Source organism: Zonotrichia leucophrys, chromosome Z (assembly GCF_028769735.1).
Source record: "Zonotrichia leucophrys gambelii isolate GWCS_2022_RI chromosome Z, RI_Zleu_2.0, whole genome shotgun sequence".
Classification (NCBI taxonomy): Eukaryota; Metazoa; Chordata; class Aves; order Passeriformes; family Passerellidae; genus Zonotrichia; species Zonotrichia leucophrys.
In genome coordinates this window covers 460,339-475,795 of record NC_088200.1, presented here as the reverse complement: position 1 = coordinate 475,795, position 15,457 = coordinate 460,339, and the positions used below count along the sequence as shown (strand labels likewise).

The window sequence follows — 15,457 nt, the reverse complement described above, 5'->3', positions numbered from 1 at the left end:
GAGCCGCGTTGGTGCAGTCCTGATTGGGCAGTTTGCAGCTGGATATTTGGGCAGAGGTCTCGTTGCACTCCCCGCCTCCTTGGAGAGCAGAAGGGATGGAATGGGAAGGCACACAACAGGGGGAGATATATAGCCTTAGTTTCTGTTGCAATTTGAGGTTGTACTGTTCAGCACCTTTGTTTCCAACCACAAGAGTGGCTGCAAAATGGTGGAGTCTAGATGATCCCTTTCCTAACTCTCAGAGAGGTTTTATGAAGTTTAATCCATTACTCAATCCTCACAGGAAAGGGGTAAAAATGAGGAGTATTTATGTCATCACTGACTGTGAGTGTCACATTGTTAATTAAAAGCAAACAACTCAAATGTCAGATCTTGGACTAAAATAAGTTTAAACATTTTTTCTATAGTTTACAACAGGAAATAATTCCTTTAGGCATGCCTACTGATATTTGTGCCTTTTCACCATATCTCACATTGCTTTAAACCCTTCTGTTCACCTCCTGCTCTTCAGGACATTGTGCTCCCCTTAAGGAGGTAAGTCAGCTCTGACACAGAAATGTGGCTGGAGCTTATGGGGCAGTTCAAGGCCCTCTGTACCTTAAACCTTTCGAGAGATTACTGGTGGGAGAGTTAAACTGTTGTGCCAGTTAGACCTGAGGAGAGCCCAGTGCCAAGCAGCTGGGCTGCACTCCCTGGCTGTGCAGGAGCTCCTCTGGGGACACCAGTGCCAGTGTGACACCCTGGCACCGTGATGCCACTTGCACCGTCAGGCTACTTGCAGGTGTCAGACAGTGAAAAGGGAAAATAAAGAAAAGTAATAGTAATGGCTGTGAAAATTGAACTTTTATTATCTGTTCACTGTATACAAAACACCATTCTGCATAGTGATAACTCATTTGTTGTACAGTTGACAGTGCACATCAACAAACAAGTGTTCAGAGGTATCCACTACACGGGAAGGGCAGTGGTGGCTGTGGTGCTGTGCCCACTGTAGGATGAAGTACCTCACAAGCACTTGATATGCCAGTAATAGAAACAGGCTAACAAGCATCTACCCAGGAGCCAAACCAGGAATGAGGATGGAGAGGGCAGAACTCATGTGTCTGAGAAACAATTTCCAGAATGATTCAGTTTTACAGAGGTGGCTGAGAGAGGACCCATATTTTTTTAAACACTTCAAATTTTAAAACTATTAGAATTTAATGATAAATAACAGAATCTCACAAATCTTTTGGGGCAAAATGCTCCACATTTATTTACATATGAAATGTGTTTAATACAGTCGTAATGGACATAGTGTATAGTAACATCTGACAGCAGCAAGACTTTTAAGGAACCCAACAATTACTACTGTTTATCATGCAGCTATCTATATATACACAATTTGTTTTAAAAAAAAGTACAAAAATTTTTGTAGGGTTACATACAAGGTATAAAATGCAAAAACAAACTAAAAATATACTCTCACAGAGAACTCTATCTGAAAGGGACAGTATGGTACCTTTTTGTACTTGTGCAAGCAAAACTAGTGGTGCTGGACAGGAGTTTGCAATGTGTGGCCTGTGCTAAAGCCGCAGGCCCCAGTCCCACTCCTGGCTGGGGCTGGCTCCTTCCCAGTTGTGGCTGTGTGTGACACTGAGCACCAGAACGTTTGGCATGATGAGATGGAGCTGGCAAAGCCCAACCCCTGCAGCAAGGGTCAACTATTTCCTTTCAATGACCAGCAAGGAAAATACATAATGCTGTGTACTCACTTCTATATGTTTAATAAATTACATGACAGAAAACATCACCATTATAAACCTATTCCTCTAATTACATCTTATTTCTTAAATCCAGAGCAACCCAGCCCATTTGTAACAATTTGAGCTTTGATCACAAGCACCTGGTGACCTAAAAATGTCACTGCATGATATTCAGAGTTGTGCATTTCTACTCTTCAAAAGTACTTCACCACTCCAGGAGGTCTGCACTTGTTCTGGTGTTGCCACCTAAAAACCAGCACTTTATTTTACACGTGCAGTGGTACTTTTGTCTTTTTTTATAATGTATTTTGTAAGAAAAAGTTTAAAAGCTTCCTTAGACATTTGGAGGTCCAAGTTCTTGGACCCTCCCCTTAGCTTGCTTCCTCTCTCCTCTCCCCTCCTAGCACCTCCTCTTGATGCTAAACTTCCATTAGCTAAATTTTCTTTCAGAAGCATTCAAAAACCAAACAGTTTAAGAGAACCTAAGGAACTGCCCTGGCATTCAGAACTCTGTTTTAAAGAAACTTACTACAAAAGAACAGAAAATAACGAGAAAAAAAAAAAAATTTCCACTAGTTACTGATACAAACACATAACCAAAGAGTATAAAAATTATTAGTTTAAATATATACAAACATTTTTCAACTCAAATACTGCTTCAATGGTTCTGAGGGTATAGACAATGAGGTGAAGGGGACACTTTTATGCAGAATATATTGCAACAGCCTGAACAGTACTGTTAATACTATTATACCTTGAGCTTTCTGTAGCAAAAATGTCATTAGTATTCCAATGTGGAGCGAGATTTCTGCATCCCAAACAATCTGATCACTTGTCAGCTGAACTCATTCTTTTGGACTTGATGAAGGCCATGCCATGTGTTCTCATGTGAGTGTTTAAGGCCGCTTCAGTTTCAAAAGTCTTTGCACACACTTTGCATCTCCTGTCCGATGCCGCGCTGTTGGAAGAGTCGTCCTCGTGGCTGGGTTTGTTTTCCTGCTGATTATCCTCCCCAGACCCATTCTGCTTTGATACCGGCTGAGGCTCCTTCAGCTTATGTACAATGAAGAGGTGTCTGGAAAGGGACACGTGGGATGTGTAGCAGAGTCCACATTCCCTGCACTGGTACGAAGAGCCATCAGATTTATGCTGAGGAATATGTTCATGAAACTGGAGAAGGTTTTCTGTTGTAAAGCCACAAACTGCACACTTGTGAACTTTAAAAACATTTATCTTCAGCTTCTTTAATGGCTGAGTGATTGCACCTCGTGGAGGTCTGAACTCCATTACAGGTTCTTCCAATTTACGCTTTGGACTAGGAACCTAACAAAGAGACAGAAATGGTGTGTCATGTAAGCGTAAATATGCAGTTCTTTTCTTAACTATTTGTGACTTGCAAATGTCAGAACCTTTCCCTTGGCAAATTCTAAAACAACTCTGATAAACTATCCTTTTGGGGCTCTGCTTCACAGAAGATGAGTCATTTATGGCATCAAAGTACCTGTATTTATTTAAAGATCCTGAATATATACCCCAAAAAAATCATTCTCGGTGATTGAATGAGTCTTCAAAATTATTACCTTTGTGTCTTCTTTTACTTCCCTTTCTTCCATGTTGGTAGATTCAGTCATTTCTTTCACATCAGGGTCTTTAATGCCGTGCATCAACTGAATGTGTTTTTCCAGCATCAACCTCTTGGTAAAAGTACGTCTGGAATCTGGGCAGTGCCTGCAGATACACACACACAGACACACACATTCAAGTGTCATGCTTAACAAGTGCCTTTTGTAGACTGGAAGAATGGGTTTGTATTTGAGATACCCCTGAAAACCAGGTTCCCCAAAGTGGAACTGTGAACTCTCAGCTCAGCCAAATTTCAGATTGTAGACTTTACACACTGCACTCTCAGGAGCCTGACACGTTTCTGCAGGCAGGATAGGTAATTGGTTTGGCCTGTCCTGGGCATCTGAAAGAATGGGACACTGGCTTTTCCACAGTTAAGGAAAGATGTTCAGCTAACAATGGTTTTTGTATTCCATTTCTAAATAAATTAAACCAGAACTTACGAGCACGTATAAACCTTCCTAATGCCTTTGTGCTTGATACGATTGTGCCGACATAAGCTGTGGGATGAACTGAAAGATTTGTCACATTGCCGACAAGGATGTTTCTTCATTTGCTTTAAAAAAAATAAGAGAAAGACTTTCATTAAAAAAGCTCAGTAAAAGTGGTGCCTGTGCTGAACCTTCTGATAAATAGGAAAGAAACATCACTTACCCGGTTTTGGTACTGTACTTCACGTACAAGTCAGAGCTGGACCTCTTTCAAAGCACTGTGGCCCTATGAGCTCCACACACACAGACAGACAGACAGACAGACAGACAGACACACACACACACACCTGTCTCCAGCTGTGACCTGGTGTCAGGGACTGTGGATGAGGAGAATTTCTTCCACCAAAGAAACAGGGAAGATCAGAGGACTATTTCTGGATCAATAAAGGCAGCAGATGAGGGGGTGCTTTCCCTTCCCATCACCAAACCATGTCCTCAGCTGCTGACTGGGAGCTCCTCAGCCACATACAGGGAGCGGTGAAGAGCACAGAAGAAGGGCCAAACTTGAACCTCACAGACACTGACACACTAACAGAGTTCAGGAAAGTCATGACAAAATGAGCAGTATGATCTGATGCCAACTTGATGGCCATCTCTTTGGGGAATTCTGTGGGGCTGATGTTGCAGCTGGTCGAGTGGTAGGAAAAAGTAAAGGAAGAAATTGAGAAGGGCTGGAGCAGTCACACACTGGTTGTGTGGCAGTGAGCAGAAGCATCAAGCCCGTGGTCAGAAAAGCAGGAGGAGGATGATGCCCAGCAGGACCTGGGGCAGCTAGCTGTGACCCCACACTTGTTCTAAATTCCTTGGGGAGACTCAAGATAGAGACCCAAACAGAATTTTGGATGCATCAGATTCTGCAATGGCAGCCAAACCAAAAAGAATTGAAAAATTATTTCTGTAATTAAGTGCAGCATGATCTGCATCTTACAGCATCCTGTCTTGACAGAAGAGGATGATCAATGACTAAGTTGGAGTTGGTAATTCCTACTTAGAAAACATCTGCCCTTTGACAGAAACAGACCTGCTCATTTCTATTCTGTCTATGGTAGAAGTTTAGTTTTTCAACACAGTATTTTTGACAGCTAACAATTACTAGAAATTTTGACAGGTTGGGAAGGAATGTAGCACCTGGTCTGTATCCCCCATTTCTGAAAGACATGGAATTGCATTTCTGTTCATTTTAGTATCTGTGTGCCTCCTGTGTTATTCAAAGAACTCCTTGAGTGGAGATAAAAATCAGCATCTGAATGGAAGCAATGAAAGAGGCCTTCAGGCCAGGATTTGCGTGCAACAATTATCTAATATTTCATAATAAGGGCTATCCTTGAGGTAACATTGCACATAAACATCAGAGAGAGAAAGACACAGATTTAAAGCTAATATTTAAAAAGCATTATTGATATGTTACTAACCTTCTTTTACATGCCTTTGGCTACTCTGCTGTGGATGGAATCAGACTGAATATCGCTCTCTAGTTCACTCTGAAGTGACAGTTTCATTGGGAGGTTGTGCTGCTTTGTTTTTAAGAATTGCATAAATGTACAATGCATTCAGTCCTAAACGCATTTCTGATTGCCAGTAAAAGCTCTGCTGAGTAATATTTAGGCAGCAGGAAGCTGAAGGAATGGGGTGGGAGTTACTGGAGGCAATGATGGTGGGGATGCTATTTGCTTGAAGTTGTCCTAAGAAAATTGAAGATGACACTCAGTAGTCCAGCATTTTCAGTTTTTCCATAAAACGTTTATAAACAGAATAAATAATTTGCAGAACAGCTTTAGAGATAATAACTGTAATAGAAACCTCTGGAAATGTGCAATCATTTATTACAGCACATTAGAATCCTGAAAACGATGGATTTTCATTCAGAGTGGTTCTCCTCCACTTAGACAAAATCAGCCTATTATCCCTCCCAGTCCTGCTCTTTTGCTGCAGTGCAGCACAGCACATCAGTCTGGCGTCCTGGTTCCCAGCTGAGGAAAGAGCCAGAGCATGGCAAAGGGGAAGGCTGGCTTGGCTGGTGGCTGCCACAGCTAAGCAGGGTCACTGCTGCCTTCCTGCCTGCCAGTCTTTTTAATGTCATTTAACTGGAAATGCTACTGAGTGCAGGAACAACATCAAACAGTCTCTCTGCTGACATGAGGATGCAACATTCCCACATTTCACTTTCAATCCATTTTAAGTAAGGTGGCTCAAATTCAGGTGCTTTAAATACAAAATTCAACTTGTTAACTCAGCTGAACTCTTAAGTGTCAGATTAGAGCAACAGCTCAACTATGGAATGTGTCTGCCTTTAAATGAAACACCAGTTGGCACTCAGTGGATGAGTAAAATATGACTGAGCCTCCACTCCCTGAGGCTAACAGGCACTGAGCTTCAGAACAGAACAGAATCAAATTGTTGAAGCTGGAAAAGATCTTTAAAACTGGGTCCAACCGTTACCCCAGCACTGCCACGTTGACCACACCACCATAAAGGGAGGGAACTGAGAAGGCACAAAGAAGAAATAGGAACCTGGAACAGATTAGATGGTTTGGATGAAATACAGCAATATCTGTCACTCTTTCCATCTTGAAAAAATTTTGGTACTGAATGAACAAGTCTACAATTGATTTTCTCAGCAGAATGATGTAGAAACTGAAAAAAACTAAGCAGCCAAAGCAAAAAAGATGAAATAGATATAAGAACAGTAAATAATAATACTGGGACTTAAAGGAATTATTTTCAGAAACACAAATGGAATGTAGAAACAAATACTTTGCCTTTCAGGTTTAATTCACCTTTTTGTACTGAATATATTCCTTTACCTTTCCATGTTCTTTCCTCATGTGGGAGATGTAAACGTCTCTCTGAGTGAAGAGCCTGTCACACTCCCAACATGTCCAGCCAGGGCTAGTGATTTTTTTAGGTTCTGCTTTCTTTATGGGAGAAGGAGATTTCTTCTCCAGCTTTTCTGTGCCGTTGATAGATTTTGTGTCCTCCTTGTTGTGACTGGCTGAGTTTTGAGTTGTGGGTTTAGTACTGAGAGGAAGATTTATCCCCAGGTTTGGTGGCCCCTCAACACTTTTCAAAGTTCCATGCATAGACTATAATAAAAGAGAGAGAAAAAAAGGTACAAAACTGACATAGACATACACAGTTGTACTCAATCAAAAGCCTTCAGTTACTTCTTTGGCATACTATTATCATCAGATCACCTTTGTAAAGAAACAGGATTAAGTAAAGGCAAGACCTAGCATGACCTAACAATAACTGACACCGTATATAGGTATTTTCATAAAAAAAATAAGAGACTTACTTTGGAGGTTAAGTTTAAGTTGTGGTTTAGCAGGGAGGGAAAAAGGGCTCATAACTGTTAATAAAAAGCGAAGTGCACAGGACCAACAACTAAGAGCAAAGTGCAGGTGTGTAGTAAAGGAGGAGGCTGGCTTTAGTATCCCACTGCGCAGGGGAGCGGGAAACAAGGTTCCTGTACTCTCAGGCAACTGAAGGTCACCTGAGATTCCATTCCAGCCTAACCTGTCAGCATGTAAAATGTTAGTGCTCAACGTTCCAAATGTCTTGTAAATACAATATTTGAAATTTCACTTCTTATTTGAAACTACACCAAGAGCATTAAAGCATAGTATGAAGTCCCAGTGCTGGCCAAACTGGGAGTATGACACCTCCAGGCCAGGCCAGGCAAGTCCTTCACCATCTGCTCTCACAGGCTGCTGGAAATTTTCTTGTAGCGAGTCATTACAGGAAAATAAGACACACATTTTGCCATCAAGAAATATTGGCATCTGCAGGAATTATTCTGGGTTATTTTCTGTAGCTTTAAATAATCTCCTCCTGAGCTTCCTTCTGTCCCTTTCTGTCCTACTTTTACCAGGTCTGTCTCTGCCTTGATGGTTTATGTCTAGCCATACCAAACCATTACTTTCTGTGCAGCTGAGCTCTGCCTCTGTCTGGCACTCGTACTTTCCCTGAATCCTTTTCTGCTTTTATCTATAACCTGTTCCTGTTTTTTCAGTCCCCCTTAAATGAATTCCAATTTACAATGCTTTGCTCCAGTCCCTACTGCTATACACACATCCCAAATGCAAAACCAGCAATACTGCTACTGCACACGTATTGATTAATCCTCTAATTTTAGTCTCAAAAATGTCTGAATCACTTATGGTGAATCATGCTAAAACCCCACTGGCTGGAAGTTCAAAAACTGTCATGGAACACTAAAGCCAAAGAAGTAAAGTAATGCCCAAGCAAGTGAGCACATCTTTGAAATGTGAGGTGCTAAACACCCCAATTTCTGTAAAGAGAGCTTCTGGCCCTAACTGCAGTCAGATCGAGCTCCTGATCTGGGAGTCTTCAGGTCTTACAGAAGTACTTGTGTATAGATATAACAGTACTTCTCCAGTAATATCTGACTCAGGAAAAACTAACTACAGAAACAAGACTACACTGCAATACACAGAATTTGCCTATTTAGTGAAAAAACCCCAACTATCTGAGTAGATCAAAGGAAACAGAAATCAGTTTTGCATTGCTGCATGAGAGAAGCATCTAGGATATCTTGCAGTAAACAAGCAAGAACTAGTGCTACTAGTTCAGAAACAATGGAAATACCCAGTCCTTGTATTTCTGAACATCCTGGCTCAGCCTTCCCCTCATCTCCTCCTCAAGATGAAGACTGGCTTTAAGACCACCTGTTTTTTTCAAGACTTGTGATCTTATTTACAACACTACTTCAGAGAATTCTGTGGTTACAAGTGCCATAGCTGGGACTAAAATGCAAAATTATGGTTTTAGCAGCCAAAAAAGATGTCTGGTCTTCCACTCTGCAGCAGAGAAATGGCATTGCCAGAGAAGCGCAGCTCCACAGCCCCACCGTGTGTTCAGGCACCAGGGGTCAGTAAGGCAGAAAAACCTCAGCTTTGGTTTGTATGACACGAGCTAAGAGTCTGTGTCAAACACACCACCAACAAATGATAGCCAGGGGGCTGCTGATCCTTCAAACCAGGACCTTCAAGGATCACAGTGAATTGTCAGCTCTTAAGGCTGTTTATGAGGAAATCCACTGGAGTTTTTTTCAAAGCACACATGTTCAAGTTCATATAACACAGGTAACCTCTACATTTAACAACATACTGCTTCCTGGTGAATTCTGAACATCAAAGGTTTGATTTTGTGATGCACTCAGCATTCTCTGCTCCTAACAATTGGAATAATACTTAAAATACTGTAAATAAAACCCAGCATTTGTTAGGATTGGACTTGCTGAGATATTCCCAGTACACCGAGATCAACATTCTTACAGAAAAATCGACTGAGTCATTACAGATATGCTGAAGACCAGATAAAATATAAAAGTTTAACACTGGAGAACAACATTCACAGATTATCCCCTCAGAATTGGTAACATCTCTCTCAGCAGTCTTGTTACTCCATGCCTTTTCACAGCATGTATTGCATGCCAAATGGAATAATGAAGGAAACGAGAAGATGCCTACACACCTTGATATGATCCATCATAAGCTGTTTCTGTGCATATAGAAGAGAACAGTCTGGACACTTGAAAACAGACACCTTCTGGTTTTCAATGTGCTGATCAAAGTGGCGATAGAGCAAAGGTTGTAGAGTAAACACAGTGTCACACATAGAGCATTTATATATTATTCTAAAAACAGAAGCACAATAAACAATGTCAGTCACGTTGATGATCTACTTGCAAGAATCATGACGTTAACTTTGTTTCTCATCACAGATAAGATCTGACATGTTTAAGCAATTGTTTCACACTGCCTGAAAAAAGTTAAACTAATTCAAAACATCCTTCAATTTCAAAATATAAGAGCAGTAGAAGAAACAGAAAAATAGAAAAAAAAATTAAAAGTGCAAACAAGAAGCCAGAAAACAATAGCATGTGCCAGTTACAGATACAACAACAACATCTGCTCAGGATATCTGACAGTTCAACACCTTCAGTTTCTGAACTCACATTGTAGCTAAAGGATAATATCCCTGCTCCAGGTTACAAACCTGTATATTGTATATGCAGTATATTGTAAGGGAGTGATTCATTCAGTTGTAGTTAGGAACATACTTCAAGATAAATACATTTTGGGCAATGTTCATGGCTGATGCTCCTGAATGCCAAACCTAGACTCTGTAAATGCCCTGAAGCTGCAACAGTGCAGGACAGGATTTCCCTGATCTGCCATTCCAATGTGATGAATCTGCCACAAAAATGTAGAGACACCACCAAACACTTCCTTTCTTGGAGCACATGTGACTTTTGAACATAGGTTCCCCAGACTCCTGTTCTTACAGCAGTTTTCTAACCACAGACCATGAGATAAGAGAGAAATCTAAGCCATGTAATCTGTAGTGCTGCAGAGAAAGTTTAGCTAAAATAAAAGAACCAACCACAGGTGCTCGTACAGCAACAGGCACTTCCCATCTTTAAGAGTAACTTCCACTTAAAAAAACAACCATCAAACCCTCCTACCTGCTAAAGTGCTACATCTTCTCATTAGCCACATAATATCCTTTCTATATGCCTCTAAGTAATTACAATTGACAGTGCGTTGTTCCAGAGCTCTAGGGAGCTGCACTCTGTTTTGAGATGACAAGAACATGGGCATTGCTTCCATGTCCAAGCTGTCCTGGAACTCCAAATGAAAAACAATTCACTACTTCATATTAACTGGGAAAGACTCTGTGCTGTCAAGGGGTCCCCGTTTCTCACACATGCTAAGATAAATGTATTATTTGCACAGCATCCTCAGATGATCAATGCACTATTGTCCTGCTTTCTGTGGTGAACCCTTCACTGCAGATCTGGAGATTTGTAGAAATTCTTTCTGAATTTACCACATATCAAAACTGTAACACTCTAAAACCACCACGAGCTGAATCTCTGTATTTTCTATGGCAGCTAAAGTACTTAACCCTGCCTTCACAGAAGCAGAACTGTCTGGTAAAGATCCAAATTTCAGACAAGTCTCTGGGCAAAGACTGTACTCACTTAAATTCAGTGAGTACAGTATGAGTTATGACTATACACACTTGGAGTATTTCCTTCAAACACAGCAAAAACATAATTTTCAATCCTTAACATACATGCAACCATGTACACTGGTTTTGTTTTTTTTTTTTTAATTTAATTGAAGTAGTCAGTGTTTAACATGCAACTGCCTAAAATGCTGTTCAAAGCTTAAAGGCAGTTGTGCTTCCACAGGATGTCATTTACAGGGATGCTGGAATAAGTCAGGCAGTTCATCCCATCCCATCCCACTCCCAGGCTGGTTACTCAGCACTGCTCCTGCCCCACAGGACACACCAAAGCAGGCACATGGCCTTTTCACTTCCCAAAAATCTGCTTAGCAAATTCATGTACTATCTGGGAATAAATACAAGTGTTATCTCAGGAAAATACTTTCAGTCATATAAAAGACATTTAGCATTTGGAAAGCTTCTGCACCAGAGGATAGTATTCCTCCTTCCCAATTTTTTTTTTTAAAAGGAACTTGTGGGATAATACACTTTTTACCAATAGTACCGTAAATATCCAAAATTTGGCTTGATAAACAAGAATTTCTCCACTAATCACAAAGAGATCAGCCATGAAAAATATCTTAGTGCCATTCCTAGACACTGCATACAGAAAAAAGACCACCTCGGTGGTTTTCTGGGAAACCAGAGCTTAAGAGTATGTTACAGGAGAGAGCTTCCCAGAGTTGAAAGACAAGACAGCCATCCATTTCCCTATATTAAAATAATCTCATTTCATCCCACTGAGAATCCCTGCATATAAAAGTCATTTTTCATACACCAAATAGTTTAGTGCATCTGTTGTGCAGCAACTGCTTGTACTGTAATTGTAAATCACACAGTGCCAGGGGCAGGCAGCCAGCTTGCCCAGAGCCCCAGTGCTGTAACAGAGCAGTGTGCCCCACTGCAGGGTGCCTCAGGAGCCCCGGGGCACTGCTGGGCAAGCCAACAACTCTGAGCACTGCAAGGGCTGCAGAAATCCTACCAGTCACTCTGCATGCATTTAAGGCAGCACTGGGATTAAAACTGCCAAATTTAAAGGAAACACCACTTCTTAAGAGGACTGCTCCACTATGGGTTCTGTGACTTAGTACAGTAGTACATAATAAAATTTCATTTCATTTTTTTATAATCAAAGTAAATTTGTAGAGGAATGCAATTATAAGTGCATCTATATGGAAAAAAAACGAATGTAAAATACTTAATTCATTAACCTGATCAGAAACAACTGGCAGATCCAAGCACAGTTCACTTTTCATATGTGTAGCATCTTACACAAACAGTGTTCTTAATCTTTTACATTTCTCTAATGAGAACTATGGGGACCTGAAAAAAGTTTTAAATGCTGGTATCTAACAGCCCCTGACTGATGACACCATCCTGAATTAAAGCAATGTATCATTTCCACGGGGCAGAAATTACTTCCATTTGGTATCAGACATGGCAAGTTTGTTGCCATTTTGCTTTGCTGGAAGTGTAAACAAATAAAAAAAAAATCTGCTGTTTATATGATAGAAGAAACACTGAGAAACTGAACAGAATAAAACCTGTTCCTATGTTAGAAGAAACAGTGAGAAAGTGAACTCTTAGGAAGGCTGGTTATTACATCACAAGGCACCTTCCATGTTGTTGAGCGTGCCAGTTGTTACCACGCTGGTGCTGTGCCCGCCCCAGAGAGAACGCGAGCTCAGCCCTGTTCGCTCTCCACTCACACCCGAGGGCTGCACGAGTCTGCACACACAGAGCACCTGCAGCACAGCTGCCCAGCAGCTGCCAAAAGAGACCCTGAAGCTCAGTCCTACTTGTACTCTGTGTCACCACCTTCAGCAAACTGCCACCTTTATGGGCAACTTTCCTAGCCACAGAATAAAACCACTTCTGCTGCAAGCCAGAAAGAGATTACCTATTGGAAAAAAAGCTTATATAAACAGATAAAATGCTTTTTCTCAACTTCTCAACCACATTATGAAAATCACCACATAAGCACCAATTAGTATTAGCATCTCTTTTAGGAATCACATTATTTTAATTCACAGTAAAAATGCAGATGAGCTAAGCAGATTAAAACATCAGAACGAGCAACGCTCTGGCCACCTGTCCAAATAATTTGTGTAATTACATTTTGCAATCACTCTCTTGTAGCATGCAGTACTTAAAGAGCTGCTGGTGCATTCAGAGAAATGTCACCTTTGCCCAATGAACTCCCAGCTGAAAAGTCACGAAAGCACTACACAAATCCCACATTCCCAGCAGGCTGACAAACCGGTGGCTGTCAGAGGTGTCCTGCAAGCACAGGACACAATGCAATTTCACAGCTCATTCAAATCAGGCAAGTGCAGTAGAAGATGAAGTTTGCTTACTTTGGTTCGCCTATCTTGATACCCGGGTGCTGTGTGTAGGCATGGGAGTGCGTGCTGGGAGCAGATTTGAATGCCATGGGACAGATAGGACACTTGTAAAAGACTTCACAGTGACAACCTTGAATGTGAGACTTGAGTGCCGCCACGTCAGAGTACACGACATTGCAGTGCACGCAGCTGCGGAGAGAGCGGAGGAGAGTCAGTGCAGCCTGCCCAGCAGGGCTGGACATCATCAACATGGCTTTCCAAGCAAAGGCCAGAGAGAAACACACATGGACAACAACTGGATAAAACTACGTTACTCTGTCAACTGCAACAACCCCGAAAGAATCAACATAACCAGCGATTTGTGGATCACAAAGTAAGGGGAAAGAAATCTCACACACTGTCATTTGAAAATCTAAGAGATAGGAGGTCAGAATGTGTTTTTATGTTATTACAATAAAACAGATAGAAGGATGGACAGACAAGTACTCTATTGATTGCAGAAAAATGCTTAAATCCTCTGCAAATTTGGAAAGAGATTTTCCAGAATTCATTTTTATCACATGCAAGGCATTGTTTAAAGTACACCACAGCAATTTAGAAACTACCACCAAATGGAAAACCAGTAAGGAAAATATTTTCACCATTTCCCTTGTTTAGATTTAATGAAGATATACTGGTAATGATTTTCTGTACATGTAATCAAATCAGCACTTGGATTGAAACTCAGGAAAACGAAACCAAATCCCTACTATCAGATCAATATATCATATTAGAATTCAGAAAATATTTTTCAAAAACATACTTCTGCTGTGACGAAAATTTGTGACCTTTCTGCATCTATTCTAAAATGAAATTATTAAAAAATTGAATTAATATTAGAACATAAGAATTTTTATACACAATGATCCCCTTTAATGTCCTATCTCCAGTAGCAAATGCTCCCAAATCAGTCCAAGAACATAGTGCAATCAGCAATTACCTGTCAAATGAGACAATTTCTTATTGATCAGTATTTTGCAATAAGACTTGTACAAACTCTTCAAATGTAGAAGGCCTCCACCCTTCCAGAATTTTAATTTTAGCATCTATCATGGCAGTATGATTGTTTTCATATAAATGTCAATTTAATTTTTCAATAGTTTTACTGCCCTGATGATAACAATAAAGCAGGAAATACAGTTCTACATTGAATTCAAAGATCCCATTTTACTTTTAAAATTTATCACCCTTGAATTTTATGAAATGCCATCCATTCTTTTTCTGGGCATTTAATTTACACTCTTAACAATATCCATTGAGTTTATATAGTCTCTGCTCACCAATGCACTCTCTGAAGCAGATTATTCTGGTCTGTTTTGGCTCTGTTAAGAGCTGTCCCAGAGAGCTGAGCCCTTTTCCCAGCCGTGCACAGCACGATGCACTCGGTGACACGCGTGCTCCCGAGGTGTCCCTCGGAGAGCAGGGTGGCACTGCCACCTCCCCGTGCCGCGGCCTGCCTTCACTCTCGAGTGATGCCACAGAACAACTGAACTCAGCATCCACCACTGTGTATCACACAGTTCCTAGGGCCAAGCCTTCCTCTGGGGGCTGCTCTAACAGCTGCTTGCTTTCACCTTGGCAGCACGCAGCGAAACTTCAGGCTGAAGTTTCAGCTGACTCCGTGCAGACACCTAACCTAAACCGCTGGAGTCAAAGGGAGCTTCCCTTATTGCAGAGGCCCTGCGAGAGGCAGGACAGGCTGTGCTGCTCATGGGGAAAAGCACCACAGTTCCAGGAGAGGCTGGGCAGGCTAAGGAGGGAGGCAGTAACATCCCCAGAGCCTGCTTTTGCTTGCCTGCGTGACTTTGCTTTCGTCTCACCACATCAAGAAATTCTCGTCTCAATGTGAGATGACATTTTTTGAGACATCTTGAAAAGCTTAGTGACTTAGATTCCCAGAGAAGGGGATTCTTTCTGCTGGTGCTACCAGCGCAGGCCAGGAGTCCCCAGAGGTGATTCCATGTACAAACTCAAGAGACATACATGAGAGGGAAGAGCAGTGGAGTGCAGGAAGCAGATGGAGAAGAAATGCAGGACAAGAAACACTACTGCTTGAGAGAAAAGGGTAAAAGAAAAGAACCCAAAGAAATGAGAAGAGCTTGGAGTTATGTCAGGACATGAATTCAAGCTGAAAACAGAGGCTTGATGCAGTAAAAATGCTTTCATCCCTTAGGGG

General features: G+C 41.3%; 1 protein-coding gene across 6 annotated transcripts in view; it reads right to left on the bottom strand.

Annotated features, from left to right (window-relative positions):
- Positions 1-824: 824 nt before the first annotated feature.
- Positions 825-15,457, bottom strand: part of ZNF532 (zinc finger protein 532) — a 31,118-nt gene continuing 16,485 nt past the window's right edge. For all 6 annotated transcript variants that reach the window (XM_064735147.1, XM_064735148.1, XM_064735146.1 and 3 more), the window contains 6 exons: positions 13,255-13,431; positions 9,356-9,518; positions 6,664-6,942; positions 3,812-3,924; positions 3,326-3,473; positions 825-3,068 (listed from right to left, as the gene is read on the bottom strand). In XM_064735147.1, coding sequence (XP_064591217.1) covers positions 2,574-3,068; positions 3,326-3,473; positions 3,812-3,924; positions 6,664-6,942; positions 9,356-9,518; positions 13,255-13,431 — 1,375 coding nt within the window. In that variant the 3' untranslated portion in view covers positions 825-2,573. The remainder of the gene's footprint in view (positions 3,069-3,325; positions 3,474-3,811; positions 3,925-6,663; positions 6,943-9,355; positions 9,519-13,254; positions 13,432-15,457) is intronic.